The sequence below is a fragment of the Sinohyriopsis cumingii genome, chromosome 3, assembly GCF_028554795.1.
Source record: "Sinohyriopsis cumingii isolate HCF-2022 chromosome 3, ASM2855479v2, whole genome shotgun sequence".
Taxonomy (NCBI): Eukaryota; Metazoa; Mollusca; class Bivalvia; order Unionida; family Unionidae; genus Sinohyriopsis; species Sinohyriopsis cumingii.
This window is the reverse complement of record NC_142963.1, coordinates 1,248,026-1,275,075: the sequence shown is the minus strand read 5'-3', so window position 1 is coordinate 1,275,075 and position 27,050 is coordinate 1,248,026. Positions and strand designations below refer to the sequence as shown.

The window sequence follows — 27,050 nt, the reverse complement described above, 5'->3', positions numbered from 1 at the left end:
TTTGGGCTACAATATGTTTAGATGCATGCATATCTTTATGCCCTTAGGAAACTCACTATACATGATTCTGTCATTATTTGTGCATACAGGTGAGTTTCCTTTACCATATCATCCTTAATTGGAACACCATGCTTCAATGGTTTGACCTGTTCATGCCATCCTTGATCTTCCCTGCAGGTAGTATTGTAATATAGATTACTATCACTGTTTTCCAGATAACCATCATTTGGTCATTTGGTATAGATCTGTGCCCGCTCTGTATTCAGACAAGGCAGGTGCAGGCCCACAGGTTGTTACTTCTCCCTACAGCTGGTATTGTCATTACCTTTTACCTGTACACTTCATTGCTTTATAAGACTGTTATCAATTCCAGGTCAACCTTTTAAGATTTTGCTCTGCACCAACATTGTTTTAAAGACAGGTGCAGGGCTATACAGTTTTATAGATTTTGCTTTTTTTTTCTTACAGATAGAAGCTAGACCTGCTTTCGTCATCAGTTCATCTGTGGTTCTACCTTTCCCATACACCAGTATTTCATTTTGAAAAAGCCAGCAGTCAAGGGTGATATTGCAGCTTTGGTGATGACACTTGGCCATTAGTGGACAATGTCATTGCCATGACTTTGATGGCGGGCTTCATCTGTGGCTCTCTTCTAGCGGGCGGAACATAGCCTTATGTTCTTCCACTTCAAGTACCTCAAGGCTAGCATGGGAATTGGTCTCTAGAACAGCCCAAGTACTGAACAGAGCCACTCAACACACCTTGGTCAATGTCGTAACCACAGCTACAAATTTATAATTGGCCGAATGTAACTAAGTGATCTCTGCTTGCACTTTCCTGAAGGACCATAATGAGGCCAAGCTACAAGCACAGTCTTTATCCTCAAACCTTCTATTTAATGGCCAGATTGAGGAAGTCCACAAACAAGCCACCAAGGAGACCAATTCCTACCGCAAACACTGCATCAATACAGGGATAGTACGGGAAATCAACAAAAGGACCCAAGGGCGACACATAGGACACAAACCTCTGAAAACCATCAATTTGAAGCTCCATCCAGCAAAAGCCACAGTTCTCACAAACCAAAGTGAATAAACACAGAGATGGACCTATTGTTTGCTCCAGCATTTCTCCTTCAGACGGTTTCCTCTCCTAAAAAAGGATATCATCTCCACTCTGCCCCCTTCAACACATCCTAATTGGTGGAAGGCCCCAGTTCTTCACTGCCAGATGGGACAAGATTTACCATGGTGATCCATGGACTTGACCAGTGGTTTCTGAAGGACTCTGCATTTCTTTTTACACTCTTTGTCTGCTCAGAGCCCCAACAGTTTTACAAACATCTCAATTCAAAGCCACCACCTTGCAGCAAGAAATAAACTTCTCCTTAGAAGGGTGGTAGAACATTCTCAACAAAAATGCTCTGGGGTTTAATTCCACACTTTTCTTGATCCCAGAGGCAAATGGCACACTGTGTCTGGTCATTGACCTAAGTGCCCTCATTCAATTCATTCATGCCCTTTGGTTCTCAATGGAATTACCATGGTGCATTTGGAATGCCATCCAAGAGGGAGACTTTGCCATCAGTCTGAACTTAAAAGACGCATACCTTCATGTCCCTATTCACCTTCCAGGACATTCCTACGATTTGCCTACAACATCATATACTAATTCAGGGCTCTCCCATTTGGATTCAACATCAGCACCTATATCTTCACTCATCTGATGAATCGAGTAATAGCATACAGTGCTCCCCCTCTTATATAGCCACCCCTTCTGCAGGAAATTGGCCTTATTAGACAGGTGACCTTTCCTAAGGGGGACTCAATTTTTAGTGAGAAATATATGTAATGTATGTAGTAAAAAAAGCTGCATATAAAGCATTTAATATCTTCATAACATTAATTATTAAAAGGTTCTTCTTGTCTTAAGAATAGACTTATTTCAACTGAATATACATAAATATTTCTTATTCTTGATGTAAGCATGATATGTGAGCAGGTATTGCTGTCATGCACATTGCAAAACCATTCAAAAACACCATTTAAATTTTGGTACATACATAATTCTTTTTCCATTTGCTCTATTTTCCCACTGCTGCTGAATGATCTCCTTATCAGTTATGATGTTTATTTGAGTCTTTTCAGCACAAAATTGTTTTATTCTAGTCTTTTCTACATAAAATTGCTCGGCAGTTCTCCCTCCACACCCCACCTGATGTCGTCGAGTAGAATAGCCAACTTTCTTCTATGATAATACGTTTTCATTTACGTGATGACATGTTTATGTTTTGTAATGATTTATTTGGATGTTGCTAACTATGCGATTTAATTATGCAGACGAAACTTTTGTCAAGTGGACAAAATGCCTCCTTCATAAATGAAGCGATACATGCATTGTCACATTATCTTTTCGGTCTTTATCTGGTACCCTGTTTTATATAAATTTAATTTCTCTGTTTGTTAATCCACAAAATCTATTTTTAGCCTATGCTGACCATGTTATGATCTTGACAATTATGTGTGGTTGTAATCATCAAAGATAAGAACTCGACAGAAATGAAGCCCAAAACACTCTCACAACATTGTTGAACCTATTTCGTGTAAACGTTGGCTTTTATAGAAAAGGATATAATATTAATCTTAGTATTACATGTACTTCAATCAACACTTCTTTCAGTAATGGAAACCTGACATTGGGAGACAGGTATCAGTAGTAGAGACAATCTGATTACTTACCTTACGATATAAATTAATAATTGGTTCTGGAAGGATTTGAAATAAAAAGTGGCCTGTTTGTGATGGGAACATTTTACATTTTCGTACTAATATGCTGGTCACATTAGAGGGATGGCCATTCTTGAAGGGTACTTTTGAAGACAAACTCGTTGTTGCCAAGGGATTCTGGCAGTAAGTGGGTGGCCGCTGGTCAGAAGGGCTGTTCAAGAGGGGGACTACTCTATGTCCAGACCATTTCTATGGTGGCAACGTCAAGTTATCTGGATGACATCCTGCAGAAATATTAGGTGAGTTATAAACTAAACACGACATGATAACCCTTGTGATAGCCTTTCACTGTTGGAAAGAATATTTATATGGCAAGGGGGTTCTCATTCTGTCCGACAACTGTACAGAGGTGACTTATCTCAATCGACAAGGAGGAACCAAGTCCCATACCTTTGCATCCTGATGTGAGACATTTTAAAGTGGTGTTGTCAACAACAAATACAAGTACAAGTCTTGGTCCTGGAACATTCCTGGAACAATCAGCTATTACAGTCTGAATGGTCTCTTCATCCCTCGGATTTCATTCAGATATATACCTGGTGGGACTGACCATTGACGAACCTGTTTGCAACAAGGTAGAATGCCAAACTCACAACCTCTTTATCTCGAGTCCAGAACTTGAAAGCCTCAGCAGTCAATACACTATCAATCGATTGGAACAGCCTGGATGCATATGCCTACCTTCCAACACTTCTGATTCCAAAAGTGATACAGAAAGCAAGAGAATCAGAGTGTTGCCTTATCCTTATTACAATACTCAGATGGGAAATTGTAGATGAACAAACTCATCAATCTCACAATGAAAACTCCTTGGAAAATTCATTTTTTTCCCTCATCTACTCAAACATCGTGATGGCAGTTGTTTCATTCCTACCCAGAGCTGCTTAACCTGCACATCTTGATCACATTAAACAGGCCCTCAGAAATAAACAATTCTCACAACCAGTTGTGGAGAGATTCACTCTAGCAAGAAGGCCCACTACTTTGAAAGCATATGAAGACAAATGGCACATTTTCAACCAGTGGTACATAAACACATCATTCCCCTCCAGGTATCTATACCACAAATAGCTAACTACATCTGGCTTTTCGAAGAGAAAATGTTCATACCAAGTATGATAAAAGGTTATCAGTCCACAATTACTGACACCTTTCATCATCATGGAAGAGAGGATATCAGATAAAACAAGGACTTATCTGACCTTTTCTCAAACTTTGAATATATACAACCAAAAACGTTAGCCTAAAGTGGAACCTATCTTGGGCATTAACCTAGCTGAACAAGACACCTTTTGAACCACTTTCAAGGGCATCCTGGTGCACAAGTCCTTCTTTCCCATGGCATTAGTGACAGTAGGCAGAATTAGAGAATACATGCTCCATAAGCAGACCCATTCAATCTGGTAGGACCTATACCCGCAGCTGAACAGATCAATCTTCCAGGTCGACTAACAGCTTCTTAAGACCCGGCTTCACAATTTCTGCTGGATTTGCAGGAGGAAATATTTTCCCTGTTTGAAGCTGCTACCTGACATGGAATCCCCACTCCAGTCAGGTTACCTTGAAGCTGTCTGACATACCTTAGGGAGCTAGAGATGATATCTTCGGGGGAAAGGCAATGTACCTCCCTCCACCTCTTAAGTGTTCTTCCAAGGTATTATGATTGGGCCACCTGAAGAAGAAACCAATTATTCTAGTAAAATTTGTTTCATCAAGAATATTTACCCAATCATAATACACAAACACTCTCCCAACCTACCTGCAGTTACATCCATAGAGAATATGCCTGACACTCCAGTAGTAACTGACAGGTTCACAGGTTTTGCTACTAATCCTTATACCTAAGGGGAGATCACTCTGCCTAACCATAACCTAGGCCGGCAGACAACTTTTAGATCTCTTTAGCTAAAAGTAGTATCTGGGAGGACTATATTTGCATGGTAGTAGTAGTTCTTATAAGGTATTATGATTGGATAAGTATTCTCAAAGAAACATATTTTACTTCAAAAAATTGTTTTACTTGGGGGGTAGTACTATTAGTAAAAGTATGTCACAGTGACCTACTTCTGACACTCCAGTGATTCTTGCATTTTGCTTGATTTGTCTGAAGCAGTTGCTTGAACAGTCGAGCAGTATGATAAGGGCACTTGTTAAATAATTTATATTTACCTTTATGAGCACCGGTCACTGACACATTTTTCTTGATCCCCTGAAACACGGCATGCAGCAGACCATCTTATTCCAGTATCTTTGTTCTTTACTGTTAGATTTAAAGACCATGGATCAAGATTTGGAGGCAAGACTTGAGTGTTTTGTTGAAGAAAAGATGACATCATTGTCCGACAGATGCTTGGATACAAGATCTAATATAGCCTGCTCAGTTCTTTTAGAGAGTCAAGATCATCCAGAGTAAGTGTAAAACATGATTATCTTAAGCCTATAGGGACATTTTAATACAAAATACATATTTATTGAGGTTTCTTTTGTATATACCAGGCCCTTTTATTATAAAAAACTTTCTTGACCATAAAACTGAAGCTTTATTATTGTGCAACAAAAATATTAATTATTCATTATGGTTGTTTTCCCGTGTTAACTTTATACTTTTTTAACCATGGAGGATAGCAATGTTTTAACATTTTATCTTTAACAAAGTTGGCAGGGTATATAGAAATCAGTTCTATCCATCCTTTGTGCTTTTGTTTTCAAAACAAAACCACAAAACTGTAAACTTGGTACACATATTAGACTACTGGTATGTATGTCTTTTGTTTTTGTACGCTTTCACTGTTTCTAATGTTTATTTTTATTTTTATGTCTAACCATTATCCACAGATTTATTTCCAGGGCAAACATTCCACAACTGTTCAAGATATTTCTTTGAAATTTGGTACACATATTTGACTAGTAGTTTAGATTTTAGATTTTAGTTTCATAATTCACCATTTTTCTTTTCATTCATTCATCCATTATTCATACTTTATTTTCTTGAGCAAAACTCCCAAAATATCTTATTGAGACTTAGTACACATATTAGACTGGTGGTTTAGATGTTTTTTGCCTGTAGTTTCAGTAGTTTTAGGTTTGATCCATTTCTTCCTATACATTTCCACCATTTAAAATTTTGTTCTGAACAAAACTCCAGAACCATTCAAGATATCTCCATGATATTTGGTACATATATTAGACTTATGAACCAGATTGTCCTTTACAACTCTTCAATTTCAGTATGTTTTAATTCTTTTGTCGATTTATCTGTCCTTCCATCCAGGGTTACTGCAACTTTGTGCTTGATAAAATGGCACCCTTGGTGAATTTTGCCTTCATTGCCTCCCCTCCTCAAACTCTGCAAAATGGTTCACTCCATACTTGTATCACCCACCTTTGACAATGTCCCTACCACCATGCATCAGTCACACATTGTTTTCTTTTCAAAACTCTAAAACCACTGAAAATATCTCTGAATTTTTTAATCACATTTTTGATAGTGGTGTAGATGTGCTCTTCTTCATCTGTTAATTTATCCATCCATCATTTACACTTTCTTTTCCTGAGCATAGCTTCAAAACCATCAAATATTTGAAAAAGTGTTTGAATATTTTGTTATAACTTTTTGTATTTCTTTGAACCTGTCAGTAAATTTAGCACAGATTGATAGACAAAATGTTCTAATTTATCCGTAGCTGCAGATTTAGACTTGATATGTAACACAGGTAAATGACAGTGACCTAAAAATGTCAGGAGGATAACAATTCTGCTAAAGAGGAGAAGCATACTGTAAAATCTGGGTACTCTTAGGACCCCCTTCTCCTGGTATCAAGGCTGATTTGGATATGGATGTAATTCTGACAATTGTAATTCTCTATCACGTTCTTCACTTTTGTTGAAGATAATTGTACATCCACTTTTTGAAAGACCATTGTCTGTGATTGGTGAGTGGTGAGTGGCTCCTGTGACGGCAGCAGTGGATGAAGATGCTGTTTACTTAGTGGAAGATATTTCTATTATTACCAGATTTAATTTGTAACCCATTTTTAATACATTGAAAAATCATTTTAAAGCTGTGAAAGGCTCTATGCAATATGGGTCCCACATTTGTTGATAATTGATCAGAAATAGTTGGGTTGAAATCACCGCTTCTCACCAAATATGAAATGACTGACTTGAACCCAACTTGAGAGAAAATGAAAAAGTTTAAATTGGAGAAAACGAGTAGCAACCACAATTGTTTATTGTAGTCAGACTTTCAAGAGAGTTTTATCTGCATTATTTTCTATGCTAAAGGCCCATTCTTCAAGGTACCTGGTAGTTTCATATGACATTTTTTTTAATGCCTCCAATATGTTACAGGAAGTTGTGGAACACTGTAGAACCACCCATCCATACACTATTACCTGAGGTATCCATTAACTCCATCACAATGCAGTCATGTTATCAGTGATTTGCAGATGATTTGACAGTAAATAGTTTTCTAGTGTATGAACAACATGTCGTAAAGTGAATACAAAATGGCATTTAAATAGTGGATAATCAGGCTGAAAAAGTGTATAGATTTGCATGCACTATTGTCAGAGGCTATTAAATGTAATAATGTTACATTACACAGACATGTAGCATCATGTCTCACTCAGTTACATTATCCTTAATCCAGGCCAACCAGTCCTAACACTGACCTCTTAATGGTGAGTGCCAACCGAGTCAGCTGCTAGTACCATTTTTATAAGTCTTTGGTATGACTCAATGGGGGTTTGAACCCAAGGATGCTCTGACCACTTAGGCCACTGTAGCATTCCTATAAGATGTAATAATGTACATATATTACACTATTGCCAAAGTCTATAAGATGTAATAATGTACATAAATTATACTATTGGCAGAGTCACTAAAATGTAATATGTACATGTATTTCACTATTGCCAAAGTCACTGAAACATTATATGTACATATATTAGACTAATTTACAGTATTATATGTCAGCCATATTGAATTGTTGCCTTGATCTTTTTTGGAACAAGAACAGTCTAGAATCTAGAAAACAGTTGTGCATCTTAAATGCATGGTATTGCAGGATTATTTGACATTCTGTCTGCATAATGTGAGTACATCATAATACCTATTTCTTGGTTGGGCATAGCCCTAAATATTATTATAGTGTGTGTGTGGGTGTGCATGTGTAGGTGTGGGTGTGTGTGCTGGGTGTGTGTTTTAATGGCACATCAGCATATATTACCTTTAAAAAGCTTAGTTCCAAGAATGTACTGGTACAATTTGAAGGAAAGTTCTAATGGGTATGTCATGTTCATGGAGTTTTATAGTACATGTTATGCTACATTTCAGGAGCAACATGCTGCTGTCAACAGCTATTCTTTTCATTGATTGGCTGGCACTGCTTGACCCAGAAGTCATAAGGTCAGCCCCTGATCTTCAGCAAAAGCTCATATTTGCCAAGAAAAGAGTACCATCTGCCAAGTTGTCAGAGCACCATAGCAATTACAAGCCCTACTTACTGGCCCTACTTACTCATCAGAGTAGTTGGGCAACACTTCACAGGTGTATTGACTGTTTGCTTAGGAGGACAGATGGTTTCAGGTTAATATCAAAGTTTCTTTTCTCATTTACCCATTGTTTATTTCCAACCGTTGCTGACATTTATAAGGCCTAGCTTTTTATATGCCTGCCATAAGACAGATATGTAATGTTACGATGCTGTCCATCCATCTGCTTGCTTGCGATTTCATTTCAACACAATAACTAAAGTTATCCACCAAACTATGCATAAACCATGCACCTGAGGTAAAGAAAACAAACTTTCAGTTTGGGTTTCAAAAGGTCAGATGTCAAAGTCATTATAACAAAGAAGAAAAAAAAATTCTGCACAGTTAACTAAATGTCCTCACCCATTGCCATTTACCAGAATTTGTGAATGGCATGCACTTGGGGTAGGGAAGAACCTTCTTGATTTGGACTAGTAGGGTCAGAGGTGAAGGTCACTGTGAGTCACAGTAGGAATGGTCTTTGCACAGTGACTTAAGTTCTTCACCATCTACAGTTACCAAACTTTTTGGATGGCTTGACCTTCAGGTATAGAAGAACTCTATCAGTTTTGTGGTCAGAAGATCAAAAGTGACTGACAAAAAGAAGAAAAATGGTTTCATCATAAAAACGAGATTTCCCATCCATCTGTAGTTACCAATCTTTATGGATAGGATGTACTTGGGATACAAAGCCCCTATCAAGGGGTCAAAGGTCAATGTCACCTTTCCTCAAAGAATAAAAACGGTTTCTGCACAATATTGGTCTATATCACATAATTGGTAAAAATGTTTTTTATGGCTTTCACTTGGGGTAAGTTAGAAGCCTCTTGATTTGGTGCCAAAAGGTCAAAGGTCACATTATCTCAAAGAAGAAGAATTTTTTCCACACAATAATATTAGTTCTACATCACAGACCTGATCCAACCTTTGTGGATGGCTTGCATTTGGGATAAGAATGAAGCATACTGATTTGGCGATCAAAATATCTAAGTAATTATAGCTATGACAGAAAGAAGAAAAATAGTTTGCTAGTGTTTGTAGGTGACTTAGATGTTGGTTACAAAAAAAGCCCATTACTTTTGGGGTACAAAGGTAAAAAGTCAAGTCCGCCATAATTAAAAAAAGAAAAATGTGTTATGCATAATAACTTTTGTTCTAGATAAAGTACCATTTCCAAAATTAGTGGAAGGTTTGCATTCAGTATATGAAAGAAGCCTATTGATTTTGGGGTCAGGAATTTATCCAACCACTGCATATTTACGTGGTAAATATGTGATGCAATTTCAATACAAAATGAAATTTGTTTAACTTACATATTCTGTAGTCTGTTGTTACAAGTCATGTACTGCAAATATCCGGTCACAAATACATTACAGTAAATATGGGAATTTCTGCATCCAGGAAACCTTCTTTCAAATGAATATTGCAATAATGTAACGTTTAGTTGTGAAAGTGACATGTTAGGTAATGTAAACATGGACCCTCTACTGCATTCTAACTGGTACTGTATAAAACAATGTGACATCATGAGCATTTGACATTTTGTTGAAAAAATATTTTGTTTGTGTAAAATGCTATGTTTATTTGGAAGGATGCTTGTTCTTTGACTTACAGATTGTAAGAAAGTTATAGTCTGTTTTTGAATGTTAATGCTAGTTCAGCTTAGTTTGGGACTATCTTATACGTACAACAAATGAAAGGTGCAATGTCTGTCAGAATGAACAAAATTATTCATTCTTTCTATCTAAATAATTTCCACTGAAATAAAAACTATGCGATAAAAAGAATCTCAAAAGGGTAATGATTTAATATTAAATTTATGAAACTTGTTGAATAATGCTCACAAAGGCTTGCAAAAGCTGGACATTATTTAACTCATTGAATAAATTCATTATTATAAAATCAGTACATATTTGAGATCCTCTATATCACAGTCTAGCATTGTGTTTTAATATGTCATGATGTAGGATTGTATTTTGATACATCTGTGCCTTTATGTCATTGCAGTAATTATGACCCATCATCAGTATTGGATTTCTTGTGGGCATGCATTCACATTCCTAAAATCTGGCAAGGTAGAGAAAGAAAAGTACAAAAGGTTAGTATTCATAAAAATCTTTTTTTATTGTATCACTGCAAAACACTCCATCAAAAGCAAGAAAATAAACATTTTCTTTGTATATATGCAGATGGATGCAACTCTTACAGGTTATCTCGGGGCCCCGAGTGGCCGAGTGGTCTAAAGCGCTCTTCGTTACGGATCACTGCCATCTCACCTCTGTCTGCGGCGGTTCGAGTCTAAGATTCAGCCAATGTGGGTATGTGAGAAAGCTTGCCAGTAGCTTCTCGAGGGTCGGTGGTTCTTTCCGGGGTTTTCCCGGGTTCTTCCTCCACCATTAATACTGGCCGCCATGTATAGCCTATCGTGTGCTGAAAAATGGCGTTAAACCCCACAACAACAACAGGTTATCTCCCTTATCTACCTGTTATGTAGTGATCATTATATTTTTTTTTACATTTACTGTCATGCTGTACAGATGTCCTTCATAGAATCCATTTAATTTTAAATTTCAAATCTTCCGTCTTTAATTTTCATTGATATAGTAAGTCAAAATGTTTTATATGGTGCATTTCGGTTAATTCTTATGAGTATATTCAGATATTGGCACATGATTGTGCTGTATTTCATAACATGGTTTAAAATATTTCAGTTCATATATATGTATTGTATGCACTTGTTTGTTCCACTACCTCATTACAGAGATGACAGCCATGAAATGTGAACTATTTAGGCTGTGGAGGATGGACATTAGATGTGTCAATGCATATAATTTATATTTGGTCCAGACATGCAATGTGTATACACTTTAGAATGAAAATACTTTGTCCACTGTTTTGAAAAAGCAGCTCAAGGATCACAAAAACAAGAATGCTCCAATGCATAGTAGCAAGGCTTTTAACATACACCTTATGTCTCAATCAATGATTGCTTACAGCACCAGAACAAACCATCCTTGAATACATTAGAATAGTTGATTACTCTCATGGTTGATGTCAAAATTCCCTCTCCACCCCATCAACCCCATGAAGATGCTGAATAGTGGCAAAATATATTGCACATGTGAGTGCAGTAATTAATTACTGGTTGATGTTAAAATGCCCTATCCACCTCCTATGCAGATGCAGAAACAGAGCCAGAATATTCTTTTTCTCTGAATTCGGTTGAAAGCACAGGCGATTCCAATCGATCATTGGAATCACATTGATACAGTATGACTCAAAAGGCTTTGTTGCCAATATGTCTATGAGTAGAAATGGCATTTGCATATTATCATCCCATTATAAATGGATAAGCCTAGGATTCTGCCACTGATGCATGAATTAGGCTCACAAACAAATAGGACTGTGCCCATCAGGTATGAAGGCTTGCAGTCATGTAGCCCATCCATGTATGAAAGTACTAATAAAATGAGCCCAACATTAAGATTTGCATTTTATCCAATATGATATGGATGGACAGTCCTTACCAACCATACCATACCAGCCAGCCAGACTGCAAGATACATGTCATCTTTGGTACACTGTTCCAGTCCTGCTGTACAAACAAGCTCTGTACAGTTACAGTGGTCAAGAGTCTGTTATCTCAGACTGGCAAGTTGGCCATACAGGCAGGCAACGTAGCCTCCCAGCTGTATTGATCACACTGCACCAACCAGCCAAACCACAAGGCATAGATTTTCTTTGGCACACCATTTTGAATGCTGTCCAAACCAGAAGAGCCATATGAACAAGCTGTTAATTCTACCTACAGTGCACACAAACTGACACTGAACAGGGATGGGGGCCGTTATAACCTGCCGCATATCTGGGACAATCTGTTAACATTGCTCACCATTCCATCGAGTGATGTTAACAGTCAGTAGAGATTAAATCAGTCTGCTGATGAAGTCCTTAGTGTGAGGACGAAAGCTTCAGGTTAGCTTCTCTGATTGAACAGTTAAAATATCAAATATGTATGAGAAGGAACAATTATTGATAGGGAATCTGCTGTGGCAGTTCTCAACAGAGACAGGTTTATCTTTTTTCTCCTGGCCAAGTGAATAATAAGTCATTATATGCCCTGATTTTCTTAGGCAGGCAGTGAGGAGAGAGAGAGAAAAAGTTTCTCTTTCCCCAGGCCTACCATCAATCATCAGCAATACACCATCAACCATGCCTTTTGGTCTACTACTTTGTCTTCTCCAGTTTTGGGCCTTCAACGATATGCTTTTGGTGTTGGTGTGCCACAGAGATGGTGACGTTTCTGCATGACAGACTTCCTTACTTCTTTGTGTGGTGGATAATCAATTCCAAGAAGGCAGACCTTGTCCCTTCTCAACATTATGGTCCATCAAGATATGGAACCCATAACACTTGGCGTCTTTCTCCAAACATATTGAAAGAATCATACATTGGAGAAGGCATCAACCAAGTTGTTGAAGTTGGACCTTCAGTAATACATTAGACCAAGTCATATCCCATTTCAGGACCTCCCATTTCAGGACATTCTTTGCAGAGAGGATTGAGTTCCTGAACAACACACTGCAAACCGTTTGATAAGCATGGTTTTTGATTCATGACATGACCAACCTTACTTGTTTGCAGTTCATATTGCATATATAGTACAGATAAGTCTGACTTTATATCCCTTATTTAGGACAGAGAAGTCAGACCTTATCCCTTATTTAGTACAGAGAAGTCAGACCTTATATCCCTTATTTAATACAGAGAAGTCAGACCTTATATTCCATATTTAGTATAGAAAAGTCAGACCTTATCCCTTATTTAGTATAGAGAAGTCAGACCTTATATCCCTTATTTAGTATAGAGAAGTCAGACCTTATATCCCTTATTTAATACAGAGAAGTCAGACCTTATATCCCTTATTTAATACAGAAAAGTCAGACCTTATATCCCTTATTTAGTATAGAGAAGTCAGACCTTATATCCCTTATTTAATACAGAAAAGTCAGACCTTATATCCCTTATTTAGTATAGAGAAGTCAGACCTTATATCCCTTATTTAGTATAGAGAAGTCAGACCTTATATCCCTTATTTAATACAGAAAAGTCAGACCTTATATCCCTTATTTAGTATAGAGAAGTCAGACCTTATATCCCTTATTTAATACAGAGAAGTCAGACCTTATATCCCTTATTTAGTATAGAGAAGTCAGACCTTATATCCCTTATTTAGTATAGAGAAGTCAGACCTTATATCCCTTATTTAGTATAGAGAAGTCAGACATTATATCCCTTATTTAATACAGAAAAGTCAGACCTTATATCCCTTATTTAGTATAGAGAAGTCAGACCTTATATCCCTTATTTAATACAGAAAAGTCAGACCTTATATCCCTTATTTAGTATAGAGAAGTCAGACCTTATATCCCTTATTTAATACAGAAAAGTCAGACCTTATATCCCTTATTTAGTATAGAAAAGTCAGACCTTATCCCTTATTTAGTACAGAGAAGTCAGACCTTATATCCCTTATTTAATACAGAGAAGTCAGACCTTATATTCCATATTTAGTATAGAAAAGTCAGACCTTATCCCTTATTTAGTATAGAGAAGTCAGACCTTATATCCCTTATTTAATACAGAGAAGTCAGACCTTATATTCCATATTTAGTATAGAAAAGTCAGACCTTATATCCCTTATTTAGTATAGAGAAGTCAGACATTATATCCCTTATTTAGTATAGAGAAGTCAGACTGTGTCTCTTATTTAGTACAGAGAAATCAAACCGTATATCCCTTATTTAATACAGAGAAGTCAGACCTTATATCCCTTATTTAATACAGAAAAGTCAGACTTTATATCCCTTATTTAGTATAGAGAAGTCAGACCTTATCTCTTATTCAGTACAGAGAAGTCAGACCTTATATCCCTTATTTAGTATAGAGAAGTCAGACCTTATCTCTTATTTAGTACAGAGAAGTCAGACATTATATCCCTTATTTAGTATTGAGAAGTCAGACCATATATCCCTTATTTAGGACAGAGAAGTCAGACCGTATATCCCTTATTTAATACAGAGAAGTCAGACCTTATATCCCTTATTTAGTATAGAGAAGTCAGACCTTATTTCTTATTTAGTACAGAGAAGTTAGACCTTATCCCTTATTTAAGACAGAGAAGTCAGACATTATATCCCTTATTTAGTATAGAGAAGTCAGACTGTGTCTCTTATTTAGTACAGAGAAATCAAACCGTATATCCCTTATTTAGGACAGAGAAGTCAGACATTATATCCCTTATTTAGTATTGAGAAGTCAGACCATATATCCCTTATTTAGGACAGAGAAGTCAGACCGTATATCCCTTATTTAGTACAGAGAAGTCAGACCTTATCTCTTATTTAGTATAGAGAAGTCAGACCTTATCCCTTATTTAGTACAGAAAAGTCAGACCTTATATCCCTTATTTAGGACAGAGAAGTCAGACATTATATCCCTTATTTAGTATAGAGAAGTCAGACTGTATATCCCTTATTTAGGACAGAGAAGTCAGGCATTATATCCCTTATTTAGTATAGAGAAGTCAGACTGTATATCCCTTATTTAGGACAGAGAAGTCAAGCCATATATCCCTTATTTAGTATAGAGAAGTCAGACCTTATATCATTTCTCAACTTTTTGTCCTTCAAGATATGGAACTCTTAAGACTTATCAACTTGATATCTTTCTCAAAAACACATGCATTGGAGAAAGCATCAAACAAACAAAAATCAGAAAATTTAATACAATGCCAAATTAATACAAGTGTTTGTCCATGGCCGATTGAGGTTATTAACCTTCTGTACTAAATGTACCAGACACCCGTGAACACTGGCTTCTGGAGTTGGACAATAATAATATCTTCTATAACAGTTTTAGGAACAATAATTTGGAGTTCTCTGACTGTTATGAATTGTGATTGTACTTTGATATCATGGAATAAAATGTTATTTTTTATCATATGGTGTCTCTTATACCTTGTCAAAGGAGGCAAAATTTTATAGATCAAAATCACTTGAACCAAATTGAATTTCTCTATTTGATAATTAATGTTTACAATTGCTGCTTTGTAATCATTAATTACATTAAAGTTTTTAAGCATCTATGCAAAAATGCTTTGTCTAACATGTCAGACAGATTGATTTCTTCCAGTTACCCCTGTCTTGTAAAACTTAATGTCCAAACCATTGGTGGTCTGCAGTCTGCAGTCACCGTTTGTTTTAATAAGCAGTGTATGATAATTGGTTCATTATAACTATTCTCAAGGATGTAAAGTGATACTGTTTGACAATAGACATTTAGTGTTGGTGTGCCTTGCATGACAAGTAAATCAATGCTTTTGGTGTTGGTGTGCCATGCAAGTCAAACAAATCAATGCTTTTGGTGTTGATGTGCCATGCAAGTCAAGCAAATCAATGCTTTTGGTGTTGGTGTGCCATGCAAGTCAAGCAAATCAATGCTTTTGGTGTTGGTGTGCCATGCAAGTCAGGCAAATCAATGCTTTTGGTGTTGGTGTGCCATGCAAGTCAGGCAAATCAATGCTTTTGGTGTTGGTGTGCCATGCAAGTCAAGCAGATCAATGCTTTTGGTGTTTGTGTGCCATGCAAGTCAAGCAAATCAATGCTTTTGGTGTTGGTGTGCCATGCAAGTCAAGCAAATCAATACTTTGTGTGTTGGTGTGCCATGCAAGTCAAGCAAATCTATGCTTTTGGTGTTGGTGTGCCATGCAAGTCAAGTAAATCAATGCTTTTGGTGTTGGTGTGCCTTGCATGACAAACAGATCAATGTGACCAAGTTCTCACAAACAGGCTAAGCATTACAATAAATTCTGTATTTCATCATTTGCATTTCAGAATCAGGCAAAAGATGATGTTTTAGCACTGACAGATGTACAGCTTGTATCTCTCATCCAGTTTATTGTTGAAGAGGCCAGTAATACTAACAGTGAAATAGCAGTTGAAAATAGAAAGGAAAGTTTGGCTTCCCGTGGTACACCTGTCACTGTTAGTAACAGGATGGAACTCTTAACATGTTGTCTTTGTGATAAGAAGGAAAAGGTGAAGGTTGTCGTCAAGCACATACATGATGTACTAAAAAATAAAAGGTATGGGAAGAGTTTTGTACCAATCTATTTATTTGCCTCACCATGAGAGTAGCAGTGGCATACAGTGTTACCCTCAACTGTTCATCCATCTCTCCAGTTAGGTTTTGCATTAAGGTCAGTTTTCAGGCACTGTAATTTCAGATTTATAGCTCTGCTGGTCATAGACTCAAAGAGCCAATAGGATGGCCTGTTGTCTCTTGTCCAACTGTATCCATCCTTTAACACAAGTTTGTTATCTCTACTCCTAAACTACTTAGAGGATTACCTGAAAGAAAATTTACACGCACATTCATCTTGAGGTTTTGCTGCTGAGCCATCCGATATGTCCACCGTAGCAACCATCTTTAAAATCTTGTTATCGTTACTTCTGAATGGAACGTCATATCAGTATGTTGTACTAATCAGAAGACTTCTTATGATGTCTAGTTGGTCCTGAATGAAAATGGTGCCACTTTGGTGTCCAGTATGGTAGTAATTGCAAAAATCTTGAAAACCTTGTAATTGCTACTCCACTAGAATGAATGGTTATATCAGCATGGGGTTTTCACTGAAAGATATTTTGATATACCTAAATGAAAATGGTGCTCATCTGATGTCAAATATGGCCATCACAACAGTCATCTTGAAATATTTTTGTTGCCCTTCCTCCTGAATGGAAAGTCATAAAAGCATTAGTTTTCACCCAAAACCTTTATATGGTGCATACCTGCCGTAACATGCTGTGTAGCACAAAAACACGATTTTGGACACCCATATGCTCCAACACAGCCGTGTTTTGAAAAACATGATTTTCAGGAATCTTAGCCCCGAAATATTTTCAACAACAATGAAAAAAACTTTATTTCTTGACCACCATGATCTGTAGTATGAACAGTCCTTCTTAAAGCTGAGCTAAACCTATCCTTGTGGTGTACATGCTGATACAAGGCAATTAAAAATTAAGGCAGTCCGAGGTAGACAACCACCTTTCAAAGATTACTTAATTGGCTGACAATAGCTATGTTGAAGTGTTGTTTTGTGTTAGAATGAGAAAGTCCATTTAGCTAATTCACATAGGTTAAAAAAGTACACAAAATAGAACAACCCATTTCATCTCGCTGTTAAGTACTTCAAACAGATGTGCTGAAGAACAGATGTTATTACACACTGAATTGAATGAGAATGTTGATGTTATCCTTAATAAAGTTTGTGATCAGTGGCATCGTTTCTTTGAAGTAAGATTTTTACTCCATATATAAACTGCTAAACAAGATTATTTCATTTGTAAGAATTGTGTTCAGGTGTGATTCATTTTTTAAGAGTGTGATTCGGAAAGCAATATGCTATAAGAAAAAATTTGCTTCAAAACTCCAGCATGACAGAATTTTACATTGTCAGGCCCACCAACAAAGTGGATTATTTAATTCTTTGCACATACTGTAAAAATCATGTCAAAATGAAGTTGAAATAAGAGACCACCTGTATGTAGCATATTTGACACACTGAATTGATATTCATATTATATTATTCTCTTTACTGTTATTCATTATCTTGTTAAAATACTAACTATTAATTGATCCTCAAGCTCCCTATTAAACTTTAGAAACTAGCAAATTTTATGCATATATTTTGCCATCCAGTGGATTTTAAAGACAAAAACTTGATGTATGTTTTTATTTAATATCAGTGTGGTTGTGATTTTGTTGGTGTGTGCATATGTGTATGTATATGGCATTGATATGTGACAAAGATAAGTCTACCAACTATATCATTCTTTGTAAGTATTAAATGCTTTGAAAAAACAGACAAATTAATTTATTTATTCAGATTTGAATTTCCATTTCTGTAGGCTTATATGAAAATTGAATAACATTGCTTTTTGTTGGTCACATACACAGACTCCTCTTAAGACCTCAAAAGACTCTTTTTGAGCCTCAAAAACCTCGCAACACTGTCAGGGAATACGGCAGGTATGATGGTGTCTAATCAGTCTTAAATAAAAATTGTTGTTGTAGGGTTTAACACCATTTTTCAGCACAAGATATGCTATACATGGCGGCCAGTATAACTGGTGGAGGAAGAACCCTGGAAAACCCCATGAAGAACCAATGAACCATGAAAAGCTACTGGCAAGCTTTCTCACATACCCATGTTAAATAAAAATTGTGATGATCTTGTATCCCATATTGCCACCACAGCAATGACAGTCTTATTGTTATCCCTCCAAAATGGAAAGTCATATCAACATTCTGCCCAGCAGACACCCAATATGGCTGCCACAATAAACATATTGATTATGTTGTCACTTATTTTCCTGAATGGATGGTCACATCAGCATGGGGCATAAGTCTTCTAATATCTAGTTTGTCCTTGATGATATTGATGCCATTCTTACACACAGTATGCTGCCACAGTGCCTAACTTATAATCTTATTGCTAAAGAATATCAGAGATGGCTTCAACAGACAACAGTGAAAAGAAGGAATGGTTTTATTTTAAATATTTGTTTTGTTCTTTTTCTTCTCTTAGAGCTTCAAAATAGAATCAGAATGGTACTTTGATCATAACACAGAAATCACAAGATCTGGAAACTTTCCAGCCATTCCATTTGTGAGGTACCCCACTGATCTTAATTTACCAACAACTTCATTGCAGGTTTTATATAACCTGAGTTTCGCATCTTGATCATTTAGTTTTTGTTGATATGTTTATTATCTCCTACAAAACTTTAACAAATTAGAAGGACCACTCTGGTGGCCTAAGTGGCTGGAGCATTAACCTCAGAAGTGGGAGGTCATAGGTTCAGTCCCCGGCTGAGTTGTACCAAAAACTAACAAAAATGGTACAAGTAGCTGCCTTGCTTGGCACTAAGTGTTAAGACGTTAGTGTTAGGACTGGTCAGCCTAGTGTCAGGATAATGTGACTGGGTGGAACATGATGCTAAATGTCTACGGTATGATGCCCCGGTGCTAGACGCCACTATAAACTGCCACTGTAGACATCATAGCGAATTGACTGAAAAATTGTTAAAGTTGTGTTAAAAATGTAAATCAAACAAATCACACAGATAAGTATATATGAATACCACATGGGATGAGCACTTTTCAAGGCTTAAGTTAGAATGATAAGTATCTAGTGCAGTCGTATTCTAGGATTAATTATTGATTCACAATCTGCAGTTTCCCTTTTTTAGAAACCACATATTGCTATCATCAGTGCCCATTATGTTCATTACTAATATAATAACTTTAACATTCAAAGAAAAAAATGTAGTTATAGTGTTAAATGTTTATGATGATTATACTTCTTTTTACAGCATTAAGTCGGAGCAGAGCCTGTACCAGGCTTTACTTATGGAATTGTACTTAAGGCATCCCTACCTTCTCACATGGGTGTCCAGCCTGAAGTATCTGATGACAGACGGACAGATGCACACTAGCATCTCATTGGTAAAAGAGCATTTTCAAACTATCACACCCTTTTTGGTTTTTGGTAGGCTGAATATTGTCGGTCTGAATATATATATATGTGTGTGTGTGTGTGTGTGTGTGTGTATATATATATATATATATATATATATATATATATATGTCTCTCTCTCTCTCTCTCTGCATCTTGGCTTGACTTTCTTGTTTCCTTCATTCCTTTTTTGTCTCATATATGTCACAGTCATACATCTATCACTTTCTATCCCATTGCATTTGTTTTGATCTCTAACTTCTGTATATCAGTGTAACTTTTATGTTTCATTTTATCTTCAGTTGCTTCGTGTAAGTCAGTCCATTAGTATCTTTTTCTGAATTTCTTTAAGATGACTTACCAACATTTTCAAACTACAAAAATTATCACTTTAAAATCCTTCCTGCTGGAAGTTCCCTCATCCATAGCTGTACATATAGAAAGACTTATGAGCTAACAGGATGCATTGATAAAGAATGAATTTCAGATAACTGATGCATGATTATTTCAGGTTTATATGAATTCAACATTAAAAAAATGTAAAAGGACCAAGGCCTAAGGATTGTCAATTACAATTCTTTGCAGGTGTATGACAGCAAAATAGATGTCTTTTTTTAATATTTTATGCCCCTACTTTATGTCTATCAGTCCATCCTTCCATCCCAACTGATTGACTGAGAAGCTGGCTAGCAATATTGTACAAAAACCACTCAATGAAGCAAAGAAATTTGGAAAGCAGATTTGTATGCATATGTAGATGACATGATAAGATTTTCATGTCATTACAGCGATTTTACACAATATTTAACTTTGTTAGCTCAGTGAAGTAAAACCGCTTGAGACAAACATGAAATTTGGCAGGCTTATTAAATTTTTACAGTAATAGCTGCATCTGCCATCAAAGGTAGACACTTCTGTCGGAAATAGACATTATGTTACCTGCGCAAATAACTTAGATCCTGTGTTGTCATGGTTTGAAGTCATCATTTTTTATTTGGTGAAGTTTTTTTCTTATTCAGAAAATGGAGTGGTATAACCATTAAACAGAGTTGAAATGGACTTTGTCTGCCATCACTTAATCTGCCAGCACATCAGGGTTTTCATTATGACATAAATAGAACAAAGAGACCCTGACCCAGTTTCACTAAATTTCTGCAAGCATTTCCTCAAACTGAGATTTTCCATTATTTTGCTTATAATATTTCCGACAATATTGGGATTTTGTGAGAGGTGGAGATAGTAGCACGATTAACTCCTTAGACATAAAATTGTACATCAAGGAGTCTTATTCATGAAAATTGTATTGCAAAATTCCTCAAAGTTGAGAAAATCCTCGATTTTTCAACAAAGATAAAAAAATTTTAAAAATCTGGAAAATACAGGATATTTTGATCCTTAAGGCCTTCTTAATATTCAATGATAAACTTATAATTCCAAATCAAGAAGTAAGAAATATAATGGGGTTGGTTGTGGTTTAATGGCACTTTGAGTACATGATTGGCTACATCATGTTGAAATAATGGGATCTAAATGCCTTTCACAAAGACACTGAGACAGCCGACCCGAGCTGGCCTGGGTGGGTATCAGACCCTCGAGTCTGTTTCTATACCAGCTGAGCTGCCATGACTTCCCCTAGAAAGATTTTGAAAAATCCCAATTTGTTTAGGAAAGTTTGAGATGTTTAGTGAACTGGGATTTGATCTTTAGACGTATTAATTGAGGTTCTGAACTTGAAGCTGTTCTCAGGTTTGGGAATACAATAGCTCATACACTATCCTGTGAACTTATGTTTTTTCTTCATAGGTATCAATGTTCTTAGTTTTATGAAAGTGACACTTCATTGGTACTTAATTTCAAGGACTGGGTAAAGAGAGCTTCTATTCCTTCCACAGAAAAATTGTTTTTTGTCTATGTCTTTAAATTCTTTGATGGTATCAGTCACAAAATCCATAGATATTGGTACCCACAAAATCCATGAAAATTGGCACTCCATAAAATCCATGAAAACTGGTACTGCACAAAAAAATAGAGAATTCATATTATCATTATATTTCAGATGGACACAGTATCCCATCGTTTGCTGGTTAGCATTGGTAATCCTGGCAGAGGAAAGAAAGCTGACACGAAAATGTGGGATGCAAATCTGGCATGTAGAAAACTTGCATCTGAACACCCCATTCTCATACTCAGGTATTTCTTTTTAACCAAAAGTACTTCATCTCTCTTAAAATAGGTATGAGTTGACACCCAAGGTCTCTTGCAGAATAGCTTATTAGAATATATTATTCCAACTTTACCATCACCTGAACCAAGGTAACTCATTTGATAGAGTATCAGACTTGCAATCCAAGGGCAATTAACTCCAATTTCCTCACCATGATATAGTCAGTATGGTGTTTAATGTGCTTTTATAAGCCAACTAACCAACTTCATGCAGGCTTAAGTAAATTCTGGATCAGTCTATAAGTTTAGCTCTGTAGGTTTATTTATTAATATTATGCTTATAAGAGTTACCTTTCATCCAGGCCTGCCATTGTTGTGCTTGAAAGTCATTAAAATTCCTTTCAACCCAGCCTGCCATAGTAGTGCTAGAAAGACATCAAAACACCTTTCATCCAGCCCTACCATGTTAGTGCTAGAAAGACATTAAAATACCTGTCATCCATTCCTTCCATGTTATTGCTAAAACAACATTAAAATACCTATCATCCAGGCCTGCCAATGTAGTGCTAGAAAGACATTAAAGTATCTTTCATCCAGGCCTGCCATGTCAGTACTAAAAGGCACGAAAATACCTTTTTTCTGGGCCTACCATGTTTGTGCTAGAAAGACATTAAAGTACCTTTCATCCAGGCCTGCCACAGTTCCATTGTGTTAACCCTATCTATACCTTGGCAGATCACAAATATTTCAGAGATTTGTTCTAGCAAAAACTATTGGATTTCACAATCTGTCTCCCAATTAATCAATTGCATGTAACACAGACCTGCCAACTCTTATGATTTTTCCATAAGTCTTACGAAAATTACCTTTAAAATATAGACTTATGGCATAAAAGCAAAAACTACAGAAAAATGATCATTGCCAAAAAATCTGGAAATTTTTTTCAGCCATATTTGATTTGGATCTGGGTTTCATACTTAGAATTAGTGAAATTAGTCAGGGAACCAGACTAACTTTACAGCAGCACCTTATATGCTTTGAACTGCACCTATTTGTTCATGCGAAGCGTCTGCATGATCAAACTGTTGATTATAGAATTTTTTTATATAAAAATGGCATGCAGCAAGTGATGCATGTTTAAGAGAAAAGGGAAAATAAGCCTCTTGAAAAGTGTAATAATCAACACAGAAGAATAAAAAGGAATATTCAGAGTATTGTGAATACAAGTTGGAAGGGACACAATTACATTTTTTGGACATCACATGCCATTTTGAGTATGACTTACGGCAGGAGATATGATTGCCGTCATCATGTGAAATGGAAAAAGAAATTCCAAGAATTACGTCAAGTTGAGAGATAACAACAAGCCATAGGGTTTGGAACTAGAGTTTGTGCAACTGTACTAGTGGTACATAAAGTCTACACATATTTTACAAACTTTTCATTTTAACATAATGTTTATCTTCACTGCATGTTTCAAATACCGAAATTTTAATTACATTTTCCAGTTTTTCAATAGCAGTTAATGATATTTTTTTTACACCTTACTGAAAACTGGTCAAACTTACAGAAAAAAATCAACTGTCTTACTGAGATGGACTCATCAGGGTTGGCAGGCCTGTGTAACAGTGGTGCATTGTATGTCTGCTGAAAACGGTGGAGGCAATTCACTTCATAAGGATACTTTTTAAGTTTAACATCCAAAGTATGACTATATACCAGAAAGAAGCCATTACATGTGTATTTGAGGGAAAGGATGTATTTGTACAAACACGGACCAGCAGTGGAAAATTGCTTATTTATGAGTCCATTCCAGTTGTTTGCTCAACTTGTCTCGCCCTTGTAGGAACAGTGTTCAAATTTGAACAGCTTGATTTTCATTGGATATGATGGCTTGCTGCCTCATCAAATGAAATTCACAGACCCAAAGCACCAAAATATTGGAACAATCTGCTAAGTCGTAGGTAGGCTTAACACATCATAACCTTGGCTAGTGAAGATGGGCCTACCACGGTATTGCTAGAAAGACATTCAGATACCTTTCATCCAGCCCTTCCATGGTATTACTAGAAAGACATTAAAATATTACTTGAGCAAATTAAAATAACACAGATTCAACACAAAATAAATTCAAAACAAGTTTCTGTAGCAAAAAATAAAAACGTATGTTTGGTGTTGTATGCAGCTTAGAACACATTAAGACTTGAATTGTGGATAAAGTTCTAGAACTAGGTTAAAACTAGGCTATTTTGAACTTCCTCCTCCCTGTGTATGGTGAGTTTGGGGCTTTATAGATGGTTCTAAATGAAAATGATGCCTACAATATGACCAGCCTGGTGACCATCTTGAAAATCACTACTCTTCCTGAACAGGTGTTCATATTAACTTTGGGTTTTCATTAAACACTTCCGGTGATGTATAGATGATACTCAATGAAAATGATGCTGCTCTGGCATGGACACAATGGTTTCTTGAAGGCTTCTTATGATATGGAGTTGGTTCTGAATGAAAATGTTGATATGATCAGTATGGTTTCCTCCGCGGTTATCGTGAATTTATTTTATGATTACTCCTTTAATATATGGTTGTAATGACATGGGGTTTTCACTAAAATACTTCTTGTGGTTAAAAGACACTGATCTACCCCTAAATTGGTTTGATGATCACTTTGACAATTTTATTATGGCTAATTCTCCTGAATTGATGGTGCTATTGACATGGACTTTTCACATAAACACTATAGCGATATGTAGCAGGCTTTTTATGATGTCTGGTTGGTCTAAATGAAAATAAAGTTGATCTGTCCTCCAGTATGGAAGCCATGGTGGCCATCTTGAACATTTTGTTTTATCTACTACTCCTAACTGGATTAAAATGGTACTGCTCTTAGATCCAATATGGCTATCACAACCACCTACTTGAAAATCGTATCGCTTCATTTCTTAAGGAGATGGTCATATTGACATGAAATTTTTAACTAAATAACTTCTTATGAACGTCTAAATGGTCCAAAATCAAAATGGTGCTGACTTGACATCCAACATGTCCACCAAGGACACAGGGTTTTCACGAAAAACTTTTAAAAATGGTGCTGCTCAGACATCCAGTATGTTTGCCATAGCAGCTGTCTTAAAAATCTTGTTATTGCTACTGCTTCAGAATGGTTGATCTTATTATTAGGTTTTTTAGTAAAGACTTCTTATGATGTCTAGTTAATCATAAAGCAGAGTGATGTCCCTTGGACATCCACTAGGGTCGTTATGGTGGCCATCCTGAAAATCTTGTTGTCATTAGTCCTCCCAAGCAGAGGGTCATTCTTATTATAATATGTAGTTGGTTCTAATTGAGAGTGATGCTAGTGCAACATCATAACATTTAAAAAATCTTGTAACTGCTACTTATCAAAAAACGATGGCCTTCCCAACATTAAAAAAACAAACCTCTTTCTTAAAATATATAGTTATTCCTGTATAAAATGATGCTGATCTCACTTCCATAATAGCAGTCTTGACAGTCATCCGGAAAATCTTGATATGGTTACTTGTTCTGAATGGTCATAATTATTTCGCATTTCCCCTTCAAATATGTTCCCCAATCACATTACATTAGAAATGTTAGCCTGCTATCTAGCAAATCAATCCCTACTAAAAGACGAAAATAGTCAATTCCTATTTAAAAAAAACACAAAAACAAAACACAGTAACTCTTGCCCATTACCTCCCCATGGCACTGCCAGGTGTTGCCAGTTTTTAGCTTTGCTGCTGCACAGAGCTTGTGTTGTACAGTTCATCCTTCGACAATCCAGCCATTTTTATGTTTCCATAGGCCCATCCAATGTTCCTTTCATGCTGTTTTGATAGAATTGTGGTTTAATTATTAACTAAGCATTATGCATAAGTTTATAACAGGGCCATAGGTTTCTGATATGACACCTTTAATTCTCTTTTAGTTACAACAGTGTTGTAGCGACTTAGAAATGTCATAAATATTACTAGTTTCTGCTTTAATTTTTGTTTTTGTGTTGTTTCACTGGAATGTCTTTCAAATATTTGAAGTGCAAGAAATTCAAGGCAAGAGGGGATACTGATGATCCCTGCATTGTCTGTATGAAACGAACTCCAGTGTCACCCTACAACATATACAGCATGTGGTCAGAGAACACCTGGAGAGCAGTACTCTAAAAAGCAGCCACATTGAAAGAAAGGAGGTCAAAGTCAAGGAAGACAGATCCAACATCCTCAGCCTTCACCCAAAATCCACTTCTTTCGCAAGCCTTGTGGGGGACCTTGTGTGGAGGACACTGGGGTTCCTCCCTTCAAAATTTGTCAGGTGCAACCCATGGCTACAGGGAACTGAGGGGATACAGGAGGGGTCAGTTATCATTAGAACATATGCATCTTCTGGCACAGGAGAGGACGATGCAACTCTTTACATCTGTGAACATTTTGCCCATTTTCCATCGCCTGCAGACACATTGAGTGAGTATTTGCCCAATTTTAGGCAGCCCAGTGGGGTAAGTCCCCCCTCCACATGTCAGGCGCATAGGGTTCATGCCAGAACCATTGGATCCAACTCTTAATACTGCTGCACCATCATTGGCTGTCCTGACATCACCAGCCATCCAGTCATCCCAGCATGGGGACCTTTCATTGAAATGGTCCAGCCAAATAGTGCATATGGGATTCCTAGTGATAGATCTCTCTATCTAGCCATGCCATTGGCTTCTTATCACTGCTATACTGGGGATTTCAACAAGAAATCTGTCCATTCAGTGAGGCATTTGGAACGGCCTGTAACAGCAATTGCCAGATGATCTTATATACCACCAGCATCCAGGCTGACCACACGCTATTCACACCAGCTGGCAATGCTGGTTATCTTTGACTTTCGATTACTCGCTGCCTGTCCTCAAGGGAGAGCTAGTGACATTGCCAAATACCACTGGCTAGAGTCATTGATTCCACCCGGCATGACTTATACAGA

General features: G+C 36.7%; 1 protein-coding gene across 1 annotated transcript in view; it reads left to right on the top strand.

Annotated features, from left to right (window-relative positions):
* The window catches only part of LOC149802330 (integrator complex subunit 1-like), a 159,643-nt gene that overhangs the window by 104,029 nt on the left and 28,564 nt on the right, over positions 1-27,050 (top strand). The window contains exons 34-39 of the mRNA XM_089951540.1: positions 5,054-5,195; positions 8,124-8,375; positions 10,328-10,418; positions 16,216-16,466; positions 19,762-19,894; positions 21,961-22,094. Of these exons, the coding sequence (XP_089807666.1) occupies positions 5,054-5,195; positions 8,124-8,375; positions 10,328-10,418; positions 16,216-16,466; positions 19,762-19,894; positions 21,961-22,094 (1,003 nt within the window). The remainder of the gene's footprint in view (positions 1-5,053; positions 5,196-8,123; positions 8,376-10,327; positions 10,419-16,215; positions 16,467-19,761; positions 19,895-21,960; positions 22,095-27,050) is intronic.